The 17066-nt window shown below is 43.7% G+C and overlaps 1 protein-coding gene across 2 annotated transcripts in view; it reads right to left on the bottom strand.

Moving 5' to 3' along the window:
* LOC126251800 (juvenile hormone esterase-like) overlaps positions 1-17066 on the bottom strand; it is a 362809-nt gene that overhangs the window by 325050 nt on the left and 20693 nt on the right. Inside the window, exon 3 of one of the 2 annotated variants that reach the window (XM_049952437.1) lies at positions 1685-1961. The exons of the other annotated variant lie outside the window; for it this stretch is intronic. Coding sequence (XP_049808394.1) covers positions 1685-1961 — 277 coding nt within the window. The remainder of the gene's footprint in view (positions 1-1684; positions 1962-17066) is intronic. 2 annotated transcript variants of the gene reach the window in all.

Raw genomic sequence — 17066 nt, 5'->3', positions numbered from 1 at the left:
TCCAAGGTCTTTTACTGTTTTTTGGTATGGTAGTTGGGTACCATTGAGGTGTATTTGAGGGACTGTTTCGTGAAAGTACCGACTGATTAACTTTGGATGAGATATAAGTATGACCTGGAATTTCTTGGGGTTTAGTTTCAGACCTAGGTTCTGTGCCCATCGAGAAACAGAGCAAAGATCTGCGTTCATACTCGCTACTGCGTCAGCAATGTTCTTGGGGCTTGCACTTATGTACAGTTGGGTGTCGTCGGCATATAGATGGTAGTTGCAGGAGTGAATCACTGAAGAAATATCATTAATGTACAGTGAGAAGAGTAATGGACCAAGGACGGAGCCTTGGGGAACTCCAGAGCGCACGTTTTTCCATGATGACTTTTCCGACCCACAAATGACTTGTTGACTTCTGTTTTTGAGGTAGCTGTCGAACCAGTGTATTGCGCTGTTTGAGAAATTCAGCTGCTTCATTTTAATTAGTAATATATCAAAGTCAACTGTATCAAAAGCCTTGCTAAAGTCAAGCAGTGTTAGGATGGTAGCTTCACGTCTGTGTCCATAGCATGTTTAATGTCATCAGTTACTTTGATTAATGCACTTGCTGTACTATGGTGCTTTCGAAAGCCTGACTGATATTTGTCATGGATGTTATGAGTTTTGAGGTAATCCGTCAGCTGTATACCAGTGTGTGGTAATTACATGACGGACAGGATTGCGCTACGAACGTAACTTCTTTGGGTGAAAATTGAATCGGTTGGTTGTGGTTAATTTCCTCTTGCATATGTTTCAACGTTCTTTGTGTGTTATTTTATGAATGCAGTGTTGTATGCAGTCTCCCAATCTTGGCTCCATATTTGATGTGTTCCGTAAGATTACAAACTCACATTTTCACATATCACCGGTTGTCGTATGACTATTAAAAGATTATAATTAATGTTAGTCTGGTTGGGAATTTGATAAGCTAGACTGGATACCTGGTGAAACAGTTGCGCAGTAATTCAAGGTTAACTTCCCCAGACAGCTCACAGCTTTTAAACCGCTTTTATTGTCTATCAGCACCACTTTCATAGCAAATTAAACCAACAACGTTACAACGTTAAAAATCACAATTTCCTTTACAAGTACATGTTTCGCCGTGAACAAATAGTGAAGGATAAATAACATTTACATCACTATTCTGATAAACTGAAGACAATTTTGCCGACCAAAACAAGCCACACAAAGTGCTGGAAGAAAGTGTCGAATCGCACTGCTAAATGGAATGTCGCGTTATACCGAGAATGATCGAGCAAAGCCGAACCTCGGGCCACATGCAGGCAGCACATTGGGCAAGTGTTAAATTTTGCAGGTCGTGGCTGATCCTGGTGTAAACTTGGTTCTTCATGGTCTCATATTTTTACTGTAAATGTGTAGTGCTTTCTGAGGCATAGACTGGGGAGCAGCTCAACATTTGCATAAACGAGCGCGGAAAACCGCCTAAAAGCCACACTCAAGTTGGTCGGTATACCAGAGCAATGTTTGTTAATCGTCTTCGTATTTTCGATTCGGGCCTGGCTCAAATACCTGTCTCACAATGACCCGCGCCTGGCGATGCATTACACGAAAAGATAAAAATAGATGTATTCAATGACGACATATTAAAAATAGCGTTTCTGGGTAGAGAAATTATCTCCTTGTTTCATGTACATACCGAGCGGCCCGAGGCGGTAATTGATGGTGACGAGAATGACGCCGTAGGAGACTATGAAGTCTGGTCCGTACTGCTGGTCTGACCCGCTGCCAGATCCGAACCCGCCACCGTGGATCCAGAAGAGCACAGGTAGCGCCGCTGCCTCCGCCGGCGTGCCCGGCACGTACACGTTCAGGTAGAGGCAGTCCTCGCAGCCAGTGCCCGTACTCTGCACGCAGTCGCTGCCGTACTGCGTAGCGTTCAACACGCCCTCCCAGGCTGCTGCTGGCCGTGGAGCCTGCGGAGAATACGAAGAAACAATTCCGTGGAAAGTTGCTTTCATTTCCGTTTGGTTGTACATGATATTACGAGTTGTCGAAGAAAGGCAGAAAATTAATAAACCTATCGGATACCGTCACTGAGTTAACTTAATAACATGCCCGCCCGGTTGGCCGTGCGGTCTAACGCACTGCTTTCCGGGCGGGAAGGAGCGCCGGTCCCCGGCACGAACCCGCCCGGCGCATTTGTGTCAAGGTCCGGTGAACCGGCCAGTCTGTGGATGGTTTTTAGGCGGTTTTCCATCTGCCTCGGCGAATGTGGGCTGGTTCCCCTTATTCCGCCTGAGCTACTCTATGTCGGCGATTGCTGCGCAAACAAGTTCTCCACGTACGCGTACACCACCATTACTCTACCACGCAAACATAGGGGTTACGCTCGTCTGGTGTGAGACGTTCCCTGGGGGGGTCCACCGGGGGCCGAACCGCACAAAATGGTTCAAATGGCTCTGAGCACTATGGGACTTAACATCTGTGGTCATCAGTCCCCTAGAACTTAGAACTACTTAAACCTAACTAACCTAAGGACATCACACACATCCATGCCCGAGGCAGGATTCGAACCTGCGACCGTAGCGGTCACGCGGTTCGAGACTGACGCGCCTAGAACCGCACGGCCACACCGGCCGGCCGAACCGCACAATAACCCTGGGTTCGGTGTGGGGCGGCGGAGGGGTAAAGTGGACTGCGATAGCCGTCGTGGGGTTGCGGACCACTGCGGCTGCGGCGGGGACGGAGCCTCTCCGTCGTTTCTATGTTCCCGGTTAACATAACGTAACATAACACAACGTAACTTAATAACATGAGTACGAAATGTTTTTTATCAGTGTTTTTGAAATGGAATTTTTTTGTACTTTTGTATGGTAAATCCTGATTAGGCTGGCCCACGACGAGAGAATATTACTGTCCCATCAACAATGATGCCATTAAAGACGAAATATGCGACGGTACCTGATGCTTACTGTTGAGTAGTTGCTCTTCTAAACAGCGTCCTATGCACCTAAACTAGTTGTTTCTTTACCTATGATTGCTCGTACTGTACTTGGGCTATGAACAAAATAAAAGTTAAACAATAAATTTAAAACAAGGGTTCTATTCTTTCGTATGTAATTTCTAGAGGAAAGAGAATTATGTTTAATACTGTTTGTTCAAGAAAGAACATCTCAAATAAACTAGAAGTGGTCCTACGATATTCAGTTAACAGAAAGAAAATAGCCTTACCAAATGCAGTAAAGTTATATTGAGAGCTTTACGAGAATGGTAGCAAAATTCTCAAGTAGATTGTAATTTAAGATATACGAATGACAATACACGAAATATTCACCAGCTCAAAACAGTTGAGAGTTAACATGATTCACAAGTTGACAAACGTGGTACAAACAGTATTAACTCACTCTGTCTGTCCTCAGTTCCGCAAAACAAGCAGAAAAAGTTAGTCCTGTCCTGTAGCACATTCAGACCTCTTGAAATATAAAGCCCCTTCAAAAGTTACAGTATTGTAACCGCCGTTCACCGTCCAGTGTCTGTCACCAACAGAAACGAATGTCACACGTTACCACAGGCAGGTCTGCCTTCTTCCAGAACAAACATCTAAGTGACCTCTTCAAGATCCAAGCGAAAAGCGTCCTCAAAAGTTAAACTCTCTTAGCGACTGTTCACTGCCCATAATCTATCACCTGTACAGCCGAATGATGCACATTACCACAGGCAAGTCTGTCTTCATCCAGCACATACATAAAAGTGTCATGAATCGCTCCCTTGAGCTCTTCTCACGAAAAGTCCCAGTCTCCACTTGATTCACATAATGTTCCGCTACTGTCTACTTTTCCATTGGCTGAACGCCACACACACGAAATGTACATCGTTCTTACGTTCCACAGACTTCATGCGACTCAATGTGCCCACTTTGTGCACTAAAGTAATGTGTTACAACAATACTTTAAAAAATGTTACTAACATTTATCACACTCATAACATCCACAATAAATTTAGATAAGCATTTCTCCATAAATAAATAACCCAGTATTCTTGTGCAAGTGACGCCAGATTGTTGTTAAATATGGTTTAAACAGTTATTTATGTCTGCTTCTCAGAAGCCTCTTTTGTTTCTCTTTTCAGTTGTGGTGTCCACTAACACGGGACCACTTTTATGACGTCATCTGAGATATCGTTTGTTGAAATCGCATGAAGCATTTAAAAGTTGTTAATTCAAAGGTTCACTGGGAAATATATACCTCTGTAGTTCTCAAGATATTGAAATATTGTTGTATCATTGGTCCGCTTCATTTCTCTCAGATTGCAGTTATATTCAGATTTGCTTTAATACCCGACTGTAAATTACTACAGACACTCATAAGACCTGTAAGGAGACATTTTTCAGCTTGTCTGGCACTCCACCATTTTTGGTGCATCAACTGTACAAAGGCCATGGTAGCAACAATTGTCCAAATTCCCAGCTTTGGGATTTACCCATTTCCGGTGGTGCTGCTCGTCTCAGCATCTATTTATTCATAAAGAGCTTATTTACCTAAAACTAGTATGAGGAAAATACTGGGGAAGACTAGTATGGGTTCAGAAGGGGTAAAGAAACAAGAGCAAGGAGGTGCATCTTTATTTGGTCGACCAGGGAAGGAGTTCGGTAGAATTAGCTGGAGTACACTGATGAACATCTTAAAAGACGTTGGTATAGACTGGGATAATAGAAGTTCAATAAAGGAGATGTACACGAAGTACAAAGTGACAGAACAAGGAATGAGGCGATGGAAGACATGGGCATTGGAAGCGGTTGTGGAGAGTCTGCTGCTCTGATGTCCAACAGAGTCAGGACCCACCCCAGATGATCAGGCAGATTAATTTAAAAAGAAGATACTGACAGACAAAGGAAAATGTCTTATTTAAAACAAATATTAATAGGGGTATGGCAATTGAGCCTGAAACACGTGGGTACCACATCACTCACAGAGACATATTAACGGCAGGAGGAATTTCTAGCTCTGAATGAAAACAAACGGTCACAATAACACTTAGATTTATTACCTTTAGACATGAGAAATACCTCCTGATATTTATAAAGAAACACTGACAAATGAATAATGGAGTGTAGCACTAAAGTATAACCTTGGCACAGATGGATAAAACAGTTACATTAAAAATTTGCGGACACGGCCAGTGATTACGTTAATTGTTAATTACATATAGAAATTACACGAAAAGACAGGAGCAAGCACTTTAGAATTGTCAAAATTGAGAGCAGCAAGCTGGATAAGTCACTTTAAAAACCTGGCTCCTTAAGGGAGTGAATGAACTTCGCGTCTGAACGATGGTAGTGGGTTCGATGATGGCTTATCTTATGAAAACACGTAGAAAGTGAATAAGGTAGCTGGCGCCAATGGTGGCTGGAGAATATGACTTCCGATCTCTCTTTGTACTATTAGTGCTTAAGTACAGACATCCTTCCAGGCTTGTCATATCAGTCATCTCTTCTGACTTAAACTGAGCTATTTAGAAAAGCCTGAAGTGGATTGTACTATACAAAGTCTAAAGCAAAGTGCTTACAATAGCTTGAATAGAAGTGTTGTTTCCAAATGCTTCTTGTAAATCGGTTGTCATGCTACCAGAAACGGAAATAGCCTCTCAGGAGCATGGTGAGTTCCAACGAAAGAAAAATACGTAACAGCGTTAAACAGTTTCCTGCTATTTCCTGTATCATACTACAATCGATCGGTCAGAGGTGGGCAGCTGAAGCGAGGAGGCTTCTCCCGATCCTTGACATGATTCTCAAATTGATGGACGAAAAACCGCACTTTGGATCAGCGTAATAGAGAGGGCTCTCCAGAAAAAGACAGAATGATCCAATCAGAACGCTGTATTCTAAAAGTTGAAACTGAGTGTTACTTTGGGACAGCGTAATGGACATTCACAAACCTAGAGATCTCTTACCTGGATACAATATTTCTAGAGAGTTTTCGGTTTTCTTCGACAGAAGAATGCGTGTTCTGCTAACCACCTGGAGAGGCTCTGGGGGAACAAGAAGATCAGGCTCACCACCTGCGGATAGACGCCTGCCCGTATCTTAACAGTTTATAGCGGAAAATTCCTCTAAAAAGTATCCTTATCTCGTGTATCCAACACGTAAGCTTTCAGGTCCTCGAAGCATCCACCAAATACATACGAGAAATAGAAAAGCAAACAGAAGTGAAAAATAGCGACTAACTATGTTAATTTGTTTTGTCATCAGTCTTCTGACTGGTTTGATGCGGCCCGCAACGAATTCCCCTCCTGTGCTAACCTCTTCATCTCAGAGTAGCACTTGCAACCTACGTCCTCAATTATTTGCTGTATGTATTCTAATCTCTGTCTTTCTCTACGGTTTTTGCCCTCTACAGCTCCCTCTAGTACCATGGGAGTCATTCACTCATGTCTTAACAGATGTCCTATCATCCTGTCCCTTCTCCTTATGTTTTCCACAGGTTCCTTTCCTCTCCGATTCTGCGCAGAACCTTCTCATTCCTTACCTTATTAGTCCACCTAATTTTCAACATTCGTCCGCAGCACCACATCTCAAATGCTTCGATTCTCTTCTGTTCCGGTTATCTCACAGTCCATATTTCGCTACCATACAATGCTGTACTCCAGACATACGTTCTCAGAAATTTCTTCCCCCAATTAAAGCCTATGTTTGATAATAGTAGACTTCTCTTGGTGAGGAATGTCCTTTTTGCCATTGCTAGTCTGCTTTTGATGTCCTCCTTGCTCAGACCGTCATTGGTTATTTCACTGCCTAGGTAGCAGAATTCCTTAACTTCATCTACTCCGTGGCCATCAATCCTGATGCTAAGTTTCTCGCTGTTCTCATTTCTACTACTTCTCATTACCTTCATCTTTCTTCGATTTACTCTCAATCCATACTCTGTACTCATTAGACTGTTCGTTCTGTGCAGCAGATTATGTAATTCTCCTTCACTTTCACTCAAGATAGCAACGTCGTCAGCGAATCGTATAATTGATATCCTTTCGCCTTGAATTTTAATTCCGTTCCTGAACCTTCCTTTTATTTCCATCATTGCAGGGGCGAAAGGCTACATCCTTGTCTTACACTCTTTTTAATACGAACACTTCGTTCTCGGTCGTCCACTCTTGCACCCTCTTGGCTGTTGTACATATTGTATACGACCTGTCTCTCCCTATAGCTTACCCCTACTTTTTTTCAGAATTTCGAAGATCTTGCACCATTTTACATTGTCGAACGCTTTTTCCAGGTCGACAAATCGTATCAACGTGTCTTGATTTTTCTTTAGTCTTGCTTCCATTATTAACCGCAACGTCAGAATTGCCTCTTTCGTGCCTTTACCTTCCCTGAAGCCAAACTGCCGTCATCTAGCGCATCGTCAATTTTCTTTTCCATTCTTCTGTGTTATTCTTGTAAGCAACTTGGATGTATGAGCTGGTAAGCTGATTGTGCGATAATTCTCGCTCTTGTCAGCTCTTGTCAGCTCTTACCGTCATCGAAATTGTGTGGATGATATTTTTCCGAAAGTCAGATAGTATGTCACCAGACTCATACATTCTACACGCCAACGTGAATAGTTGTTTTGTTGCCTCTTCCCCCAATGATTTTAGAAATTATGATGGGATGTCATCTATCCCTTCTTCCTTATTTGATCTAAGTCTTCCAAAGCTCTTTTAAATTCTAATTCTAATCGACTCGTGTTTCTTCTATCACATCAAATCTTCCTCTTCATAGAGGCTTCCAATGTATTCTTTCCACCTATCCACTCTCTCCTCGGCATTTAACAGTGAAATTCCCGTTGCACTTTTAATGTTATCACCCTTGCTTTTAATGTCACCGAAGGTTGTTTTAACATTCCTGTATGCTGAGTCTGTTAATGTTAATATAGGTTTGCAATTAGAGAGCAGTGTAACTGAACGACTACTTGATCAAGGGAATTTGCATATCATCCTTTGAAGTATGTTTAGAGAAAAATGGCCACATTACAGAATGCTAGTCAAGAACTCTCATTATCATCGAAGCTGTTCAACATATATGGAGAATTGACAGCCAAGGCCGTAGATGACGCAAGAAGCTTTTTTATTGAAGGAGAAGGGGATGATCGACTAGTGCCGGTGGGATCAGAAGGGTAGTTAGACCAGATGACAAAGAATTTGCAAAAAGTGACAAGTAGTACAGAATGAAAAGAAAACTACAGGAAAGACATAACTGATAATAATAAGCAAGAAGGAAGATCTAGTTAACATTGAAAGGTGGCTACACTGAGTCACAGCGCCAGAGACTTCGCCAAAGAGTATTATTCCGCCGCCTCCACTGGGGCAGTCGTAGTTCAGAGGTTGCCGTGGGCAGTGCTTGTTGAGAGGATGTCGAGAGCAGTACTACTTGAGAGCATGTCGTGTGCAGTTATTGTTCTGCTGGTCGAGAGAGTAGATGCTGTTCGGTTGGTGTAATGTATATATGGAATGATGTTGCAATGATCACAGTGTATCTTTCGTCAATATATATGGAGGTAACAATTTTTTTTTTAATTTCAAATCTCCTTGATAATAATGCCTCTTGGTCACAGGTTCAGTCAACAAAGCATCTGGCTCGTGTTCATGTATTAGACTTGTAATTCTGGTTTCTGTGTGCAATTATAGTATTTCTGGTTTTTTAATTAGTTCATTGTAAATGGTGTTAAAATATCTTGTCGTATTGAGGAAGAACCGTGCCAGATACATGTACGTTGAAACACTATCACACACAAAACAGTTACACTTGTTCTTTGTTTCGTAGCTTTTATAGTTGCAGGGGACTTAATTAATCAATTGTGTTAACGGAAATTTCTCTTCATTCTTTATTGCTATTTTGTGCAGTCAGATTGCGTACTAATACTAGTCAGGGCCAACCGGTTACGAGACTTCGTAACCGGACACACAGCTACTAAAATTATTTTCATTTTATAATTAAGCCCCCATGCAACATATTCTTAGACAAAAAAGTAGAACAAGTAAAATCATTTCCGTATCTGGGATGTTTAATGACGTGGAACAGAAGCCACACAGAAAAAGTAATCGGTAAGGTATCTATGGAAAAGAGAGAGTTTGAAAAGATGATGAAGTTATTAACAAGTAGAAGAATTCCAATGGAGCTGAGTAAAGATAAGCTAAATATTATGTCTTAAGTGGATGTCATACTGTAGTGAATCATTGATAATTATAAAAAAGAAGAAAGCTATTTTGAAAGTTTTGAGATGTGGTTTGAAGGCCTACTGAGAGCCTTAAGAATGAAGAAGTAACGAACAAAGTAGGGGAAGAGAAAGATGAATGACCAGAAAGATGAAAAAATGTTATCTGGGACATACCGGGAGGTTATAATTAAACTTTCCCTATTCAACACGTTTTAACACGTAAATTAATTGCCGTGCTAGTACCAAACATGGTAGCACTAATGTCTGGAGTATGAGGTGTACGATTTCCATGTGGCTCACCGCCACCATTCAGTTCCAACTATGGCCACGAGGTGCCGTGATCAGTCACCGTGACTCATAGTCTCACACACCCGACCAGTCGCAGTGCGCTTGTTGTGTCAACATAAGCTTGGGCAAAAGGAGCAGGGCGCTACTGGTGAAACTCCATTATCAAAGCAACAGTAATCCTGCAGCTGCACTTCGAGAATGTCGCCGGCTGAAAGGAGCTTGAGGAAGAAGTTCGAATTAACTTGAGAACTGAGCGTCACTCCGGGAAGAGGCCGACAACCGGTTGCACCACGGGTGGTTGATGAAATCGCTGTTGCTATGGCAGACGACGCTGCGCGCAATTCCCGATCGTCAGGGAGTGCTAGCGCTGTGTCACGACGGTTGAACAAACCGTGGTCCACTATACGGAAGGTGCTTAGAACCATTCTCAAAAGATATCCATGCAATATCCATATCGTACAGCAGCTTGCAGCACAGGACTCACAACAACGTGTTGACTTCGCTCTCCACTTCCTCGCAAGGACTGAAGATGACGAGAGATGACCTAGACCATCCTACGGACAGACGAAGCTCATTTTTCTCTGACGAGTGAGGTGAACACACAGAATTGCCAAGTGTGAGGATCTTCAGGTCCAGCCACTGTGCATGAAGTTGCTCTGTATGGCGAACGTATCACCGTATGGTGTGGCTTCACGGCTACGTTCATCATTGGCCCATTCTTTTTTGAACAGATTGCCGCTCAAGGACCAAGGACGTGCAGTGCGATTGGCCAGTGTTACTGCGATGTGCTTCGCCTGCATGTCATACCCGCCCTACAGGAGAGAGACGCATTGAACTCAACAGTTTTCCTGCAATATGGGGCCCATTCGCACGTCGCTCGTTAAGTATTCCTGCTTCCCCGAAACACATTTGGAAACGATCGAGTTATCAGCCGACCATTTCCAAATGCTTGCGCGGCACGATCACTTGATCTCACTCCCTGTGATTTCTAGTTGTGGGGCTACCTGAAGGACAGGATTTATCGGGGAAAAACTCAAACATGTGCTGATCGGCAGCGCAGCATATCAAGAGAGGTAGCCAGCATACCTACGGACATGCTTCGTTCTGCTGTGAAGAATGCAATTCTGCGCTTTCAGACTGTTCTGGACACTGATGGGCGCTATATTGTGCCTCTTTCAAAATGTTCAAATGTGTGTCAAAACTTATGGGACTTAACTGCTAAGGTCATCAGTCCCGAAGCTTACACACTACTTAACCTAAATTATCCTACGGACAAACACACACACCCATGCCCGAGGGAGGACTCGAACCTCCGCCGGGACCAGCTGCACAGTCTATGGCTGCCGCGTCTCAGACCGCTCGGCTAAACCCGCGCGGCTGTGCCCCTTTTGTAGACGTTATGGTACCGGTATGTAATGGTAAGATGTACCGTAACAGAACATTAGAAGTGTTTCAATTGAATTGATTCCGCATTATTTCTCTTCCTCATGTCCTTGAAATTAATGCTGCCAAGTTTGGTCCTCGTAAGGTAATTAGTTTTCCGTGTTATAACGTGTTAAACAGGGAAAGTTTAATTATAACCACCTGGTATACCGCCTATGAATTATTTGCAACAGAGAATTATAAAGGAAATATTCAGTCCAGTAAAGATACTACACTTTCTGGCAGATGCAAGCTATGTGCCAGACCGTGAGTCGAACGCGTAACCTTTGCTTTTCGTGGACAAGTGTTCTAAAAACTGAGGTATCCACAGCTTTACTTCCGCAGTGGCTTATCTCCTATCTTCCAAACGTCAAAGAACTTCCCCTGTAAAACTTAGGGGACTAGCACTCCTGGAAGAAGGGATATTGCAGAGACATGGCTTAGCCACAGCCTGGGGGATGTTTCTAGAATGAATGAAGAACACAGTATTCCTATCACAATAAAATGTAGTACCTCTAATTCTTCGTCAATGTTGTTTTCTGTGTGTCAATGTTGGGCCATCTGCGCAGCAAATGTTGATTTATTTAAACTGTTTTATTGAGTGCATACATATTTTCGACACTGTATGTGAAACTCCTATCATTTTGGTCAGGTAAAAATTTAGAGTATGTGAAGCATTTCAGCTTATTGATGCAAGATGTGTGATGCACTTCATTCTAGAAGGTAGCGCACGAATAGTTGGCACAGTTTAACACTGAATAAAGATTACACATCAAGACATTCTTCATTCATATTTCACTCCAACGTCTTTTGTTTCATGGAAATGTCGGTAGAGATCATATTGCTGCAATATCGTCAGTGCCTTGATTTGCAGTTAGGCGCTTTGCCATGACCGATCATGGACTTTTATCTGTTCAATAGCATGTCAAGACAGTTCTCCTTTATGTTGAAAAGTGTCATAGCAACGCAAAGAAGACATAAGGCAATATTCCATACGCGCTGGGTTCCACCAAGCGACACGGTTCTCCGATTACAGAGAAAATTTTAGGAAGAATGTAGTTTGTTGGAAGGGAAACGACCCCGGGCACCTATTGTTCGTTCTCCGGAAAACATCGCAGCGCTACGGGTCGTCATTCAACGAAGTCCACCCAGATCATGCCGGCGGGCAGCAAGGGAAGTGGGGATATTATGTCGTTCTGTACAAAGAATTTTACAGAGTAACCTCGCGCTCTTCCGTTACAAAGTGACTGTGCTACAGCAGCTGACTGAGCAGAACGAACAGAGAAGACTGGGGTATTCATTATGGACAGAAGGAAAAGATGAAATAACGTCCAACACGTGGTTCTCAGGCAAGCTTATTTCCACCTAATAGAAAAGTAAACAAACAAAATTGTTGGATATTTAGGGTAGAGAAAAACCACAAGATGTTTATGTTATTGAAGAAACTACGCATGAGGGAAAATCGATAGTGTGGGGAGCTCTTTATAGTCACAGCCTAATCGGACCTGTGCGTTTCAATGAAAGTGTCAGGCTGACCGATACAATATTTGAAAATGACTTTGTGTCGCATCTTCTTGCTACTAATCTTCCAACGAACACACAGTGGTTTCTGCAAGAAGGCACAACACAGCATGGATAATGCTTTACTGTATTTTCTACGGAAAATGTTCTGCAATCGTGTGATGACCCATCGTTACTCGCAGCGCCATCATGGAGCATTCTTTTGATCTCCTTCAAGTCCAGATTTAAATGCACGTAAAGCTTTTTATGGGGATAACTGAAAGAGAAACCGTTCCCTTTGAGAACACAGAATGTTGTGGCAATGGGTGCCCGAATAGTATAACTGGGCAACGAGATAAATAAAAATGTGCGGCGCAAAGTTGTAAGGAATATGTGCACTCGCCTTCACGAAGTTGTCTGCTGCAGTGGAGTGCACACTGAACACGTGATGAAGTGAAATACATTTCCATGGATCATACTACTTAGTGCAAAATTTGAAAAATTATCATTTCACAAATAAAAGTGTTGTGACTATTACATGTGTCAACTATTCTTGTGCCATCCTGTACAATTTTAAGCTATGATTTTATCTTTAATTTTATCGTTTGTGGAACAACTACTCTAGGTAACTTTCGTATGAATAATGCTTCCTATCTGTTATGGAAACTGTTCAATGAATGGTATGCTGGGAAAATTTTCTTAATTTGGGGGAGTGGAAGGGAAGGGTGAGTGTGCAATGGTGCTTTGGTACTGTGTTGTACATCTACATCTACATTTATACTCCGCAAGCCACCCAACGGTGTGTGGCGGAGGGCACTTTACGTGCCACTGTCATTGCCTCCCTTTTCTGTTCCAGTCGCGTATGGTTCGCGGGAAGAACGACTGTCTGAAAGCCTCCGTGCGCGCTCGAATCTCTCTAATTTTACATTCGTGATCTCCTCGGGAGGTATAAGTAGGGGGAAGCAATATATTCGATACCTCATCCAGAAACGCACTCACGAAACCTGGCGAGCAAGCTACACCGCGATGCAGAGCGCCTCTCTTGCAGAGTCTGCCACTTGAGTTTGCTAAACATCTCCGTAACGCTATCACGGTTACCAAATAACCCTGCGACGAAACGCGCCGCTCTTCTTTGGATCTTCTCTATCTCCTCCGTCAACCCGATCTGGTACGGATCCCACACTGTTGAGCAATACTCAAGTATAGGTCGAACGAGTGTTTTGTAAGCTACCTCCTTTGTTGATGTACTACATTTTCTAAGCACTCTCCCAATGAATCTCAACCTGGTACCCGCCTTACCAACAATTAATTTTATATGATCATTCCACTTCAAATCGTTCCGCACTCATACTCCCAGATATTTTACAGAAGTATCTGCTACCAGTGTTTGTTCCGCTATCATATAATCACACAATAAAGGATCCTTCTTTCTATGTATTCGCAATACATTACATTTGTCTATGTTAAGGGTCACTTGCCACTCCCTGCACCAAGTGCCTATCCGCTGCAGATCTTCCTGCATTTCGCTACAATTTTCTAATGCTGCAACTTCTCTGTATAGTACAGCATCATCCGTGAAAAGCCGCATGGAACTTACGACACTATCTACTAGGTCATTTATATATATTGTGAAAAGCAATGGTCCCATAACACTCCCCTGCGGTACACCAGAGATTACTTTAACGTCTGTAGACGTCTCTCCATTGATAACAACATGCTGTGTTCTGGATGCTAAAAACTCTTCAATCCGGCCACACAGCTAGTCTGATAAACCGTAGACTCTTACTTTGTTTATCAGGCGACAGTGCGGAACTGTATCGAACGCCTTCCGGAAGTCAAGGAATATAGCATCTACCTGGGAGCCTGTATCTAATATTATCTGGATCTCATGAACAAGTAAAGCGAGTTGGGTCTCACATGATCGCTGTTTCCGGAATCCATGTTGATTCCTACAGAGTAGATTCTGGGTTTCCAAAAACGACATGATACTCTAGCAAAAAACATGTTCTAAAATTCTAAAACAGATCGACGTCAGAGATATAGGTCTATAGTTTTGCGCATCTGCTCGACGACCCTTCTTGAAGACTGGGACAACCTGTGCTCTTTTCCAATCATTTGGAACCTTCCGTTCCTCTAGAGATTTGCGGTACACGGCTGTCAGTAGGGGGGCAAGTTCTTTCGCGTACTCTGTGTAGAAACGAATTGGTATCCCGTCAGGTCCAGTGGACTTTCCTCTGTTGAGTGATTCCAGTTGCTTTTCTATTCCTCGGACGCTTATTTCGATGTCAGCCATTTTTTCGTTCGTGCGAGGATTTAGAGAAGGAACTGCAGTGCGGTCTTCCTCTGTGAAACAGCTTTGGAAAAAGGTGTTTAGTATTTCAGCTTTACGCGTGTCATACTCTGTTTCAATGCCATCATCCCGGAGTGTCTGGATATGCTGTTTCGAGCCACTTACTGATTTAACGTAAGACCAGAACTTCCTAGGATTTTCTGTTACGTCGGTACATAGAATTTTACTTTCGAATTCACTGAACGCTTCTCGCATAGCCCTCCTTACGCTAACTTTGACATCTTTTAGGTTCTGTTTGTCTGAGAGGTTTTGGCTGCGTTTAAACTTGGAGTGAAGCTCTCTTTGCTTTCGCAGTAGCTTCCTAACTTTGTTGTTGAACCACGGTGGGTTTTTCCCGTCCCTCACAGTTTTACTCGGCACGTACCTGTCTACAACGCATTTTACAATTGCCTTAATCTTTTTCCATAAACACTCAACATTGTCAGTGTCGGAACAGAAATTTTCGTTTTGATCTGTTAGGTAGTCTGAAATCTGCCTTCTATTACTCTTGCTAAACAGATAAACTTTCCTCCCTTTTTTATATTCCTATTAACTTCCATATTCAGGGATGCTGCAACGGCCTTATGATCACTGATTCCCTGTTCTGCACTTACAGAGTCGAAAAGTTCGGGTCTGTTCGTTATCAGTGGGTCCAAGATGTTATCTCCACGAGTCGGTTCTCTGTTTAATTGCTCGAGGTAATTTTCGGAGAGTGCACTCAGTATAATGTCACTCGATGCTCTGTCCCTACCACCCGTCCTAAACATCTGAGTGTCCCAGTCTATATCTGGTAAATTGAAATCTCCACCTAAGACTATAATATGCTGAGAAAATTTATGTGTAATGTATTCCAAATTTTCTCTCAGTTGTTCTGCAACTAATGCTGCTGAGTCGGGAGGTCGGTAAAAGGAGCCAATTATTAACCTAGCTCTGTTGTTGAGTGTAACCTCCACCTCTCTCCAGCTTTCTGTACCTATAACGATTTCAGCTTCGGTGCTTTCTATCAGCGCTTGAAATTCCGGTACTTTACCAATGCAGCTTCGACAGTTTACAATTACAATACCGATTGCTGCTTGGTCCCCGCATGTCCTGACTTTGCCCCGCACCCTTTGAGGCTGTTGTCCTTTCTGTACTTGCCCGAGGCCATCTAACCTAAAAAACCGTCCAGTCCACGCCACACAATCCCTGCTACCCGTGTAGCCGCTTGCTGCGTGTAGTGGACTCCTGACCTATCCAGCAGAACCCGAAACCCGACCACCCTATGGCGCAAGTCGAGGAATCTGCAGCCCACACGGTCGCAGAACCGTCTCAGCCTCTGATTCAGACCCTCCACTCGGCTCTGTACCAAAGGTCCGCAATCAGTCCTGTCGACGATGCTGCAGATGGTGAGCTCTGCTTTCATCCCGCAAGCGAGACTGGCCGTCTTCACCAAATCAGATAGCCGCCGGAAGCCAGAGAGGATTTCCTCCTATCCATAGCGACACACATCATTGGTGCCGACATGAGCGACCACCTGCAGATGGATGCACCCTGTACCCTTCATGGCATCCGGAAGGACCCTTTCCACATCTGGAATGACTCCCCCCGGTATGCACACGGAGTGCACATTGGTTTTCTTCCCCTCTCTTGCTGCCATAGCCATAAGGGGGCCCATTACGCGCCTGACGTTGGAGCTCCCAACTACTAGTAAGCCCACCCTCTGTGACAGCCCGGATCTTGCAGACTGAGGGGCAACCTCTGGAACAGGACAAGCAGCCATGTCAGGCCGAAGATCAGTATCAGCCTGAGACAGAGCCTGAAACCGGTTCGTCAGACAAACTGGAGAGGCCTTCCGTTCAGCCCTCCGGAATGTCTTTCGCCCCCTGCCACACCTTGAGACGACCTCCCACTCTACCACAGGTGAGGGATCAGCCTCAATGCGGGCAGTATCCCGGGCAACCACAGTCTTAGTCCAATCGGGGGATGCGAGGGACGAGCTGGCCGTCCCCGACAAACCCCCATCCGGACCCCCACAGTGATGCCCATTGGCAACAGCCTCAAGCTGTGTGACCGAAGCCAACACTGCCTGAAGCTGGGAGCGAAGGGATGCCAATTCAGCCTGCATCCGAACACAGCAGTTGCAGTCCCTATCCATGCTAAAAACTGTTGCGCAAAGAACGTCTTAACTAATCTACGGAGAGCACAAACAAATCGACACAAAATTTAAACGGTTATTAAAATAAATGATTGCCTAGTAAATGCAGTAATGCTGCTACTTGCGCACTGCTGACACACTGCTTGGGGCGGAAGGAGACTACGCGAATTTACACTATTCAGGTACTAAAACGCGATGCTACAACTCTCAAATACTA

This window comes from Schistocerca nitens, chromosome 4 (assembly GCF_023898315.1).
Source record: "Schistocerca nitens isolate TAMUIC-IGC-003100 chromosome 4, iqSchNite1.1, whole genome shotgun sequence".
NCBI classification, from domain to species: domain Eukaryota; kingdom Metazoa; phylum Arthropoda; class Insecta; order Orthoptera; family Acrididae; genus Schistocerca; species Schistocerca nitens.
Note: the sequence above shows the minus strand (reverse complement) of the source record. Positions and strands in the feature narration are given on the sequence as shown.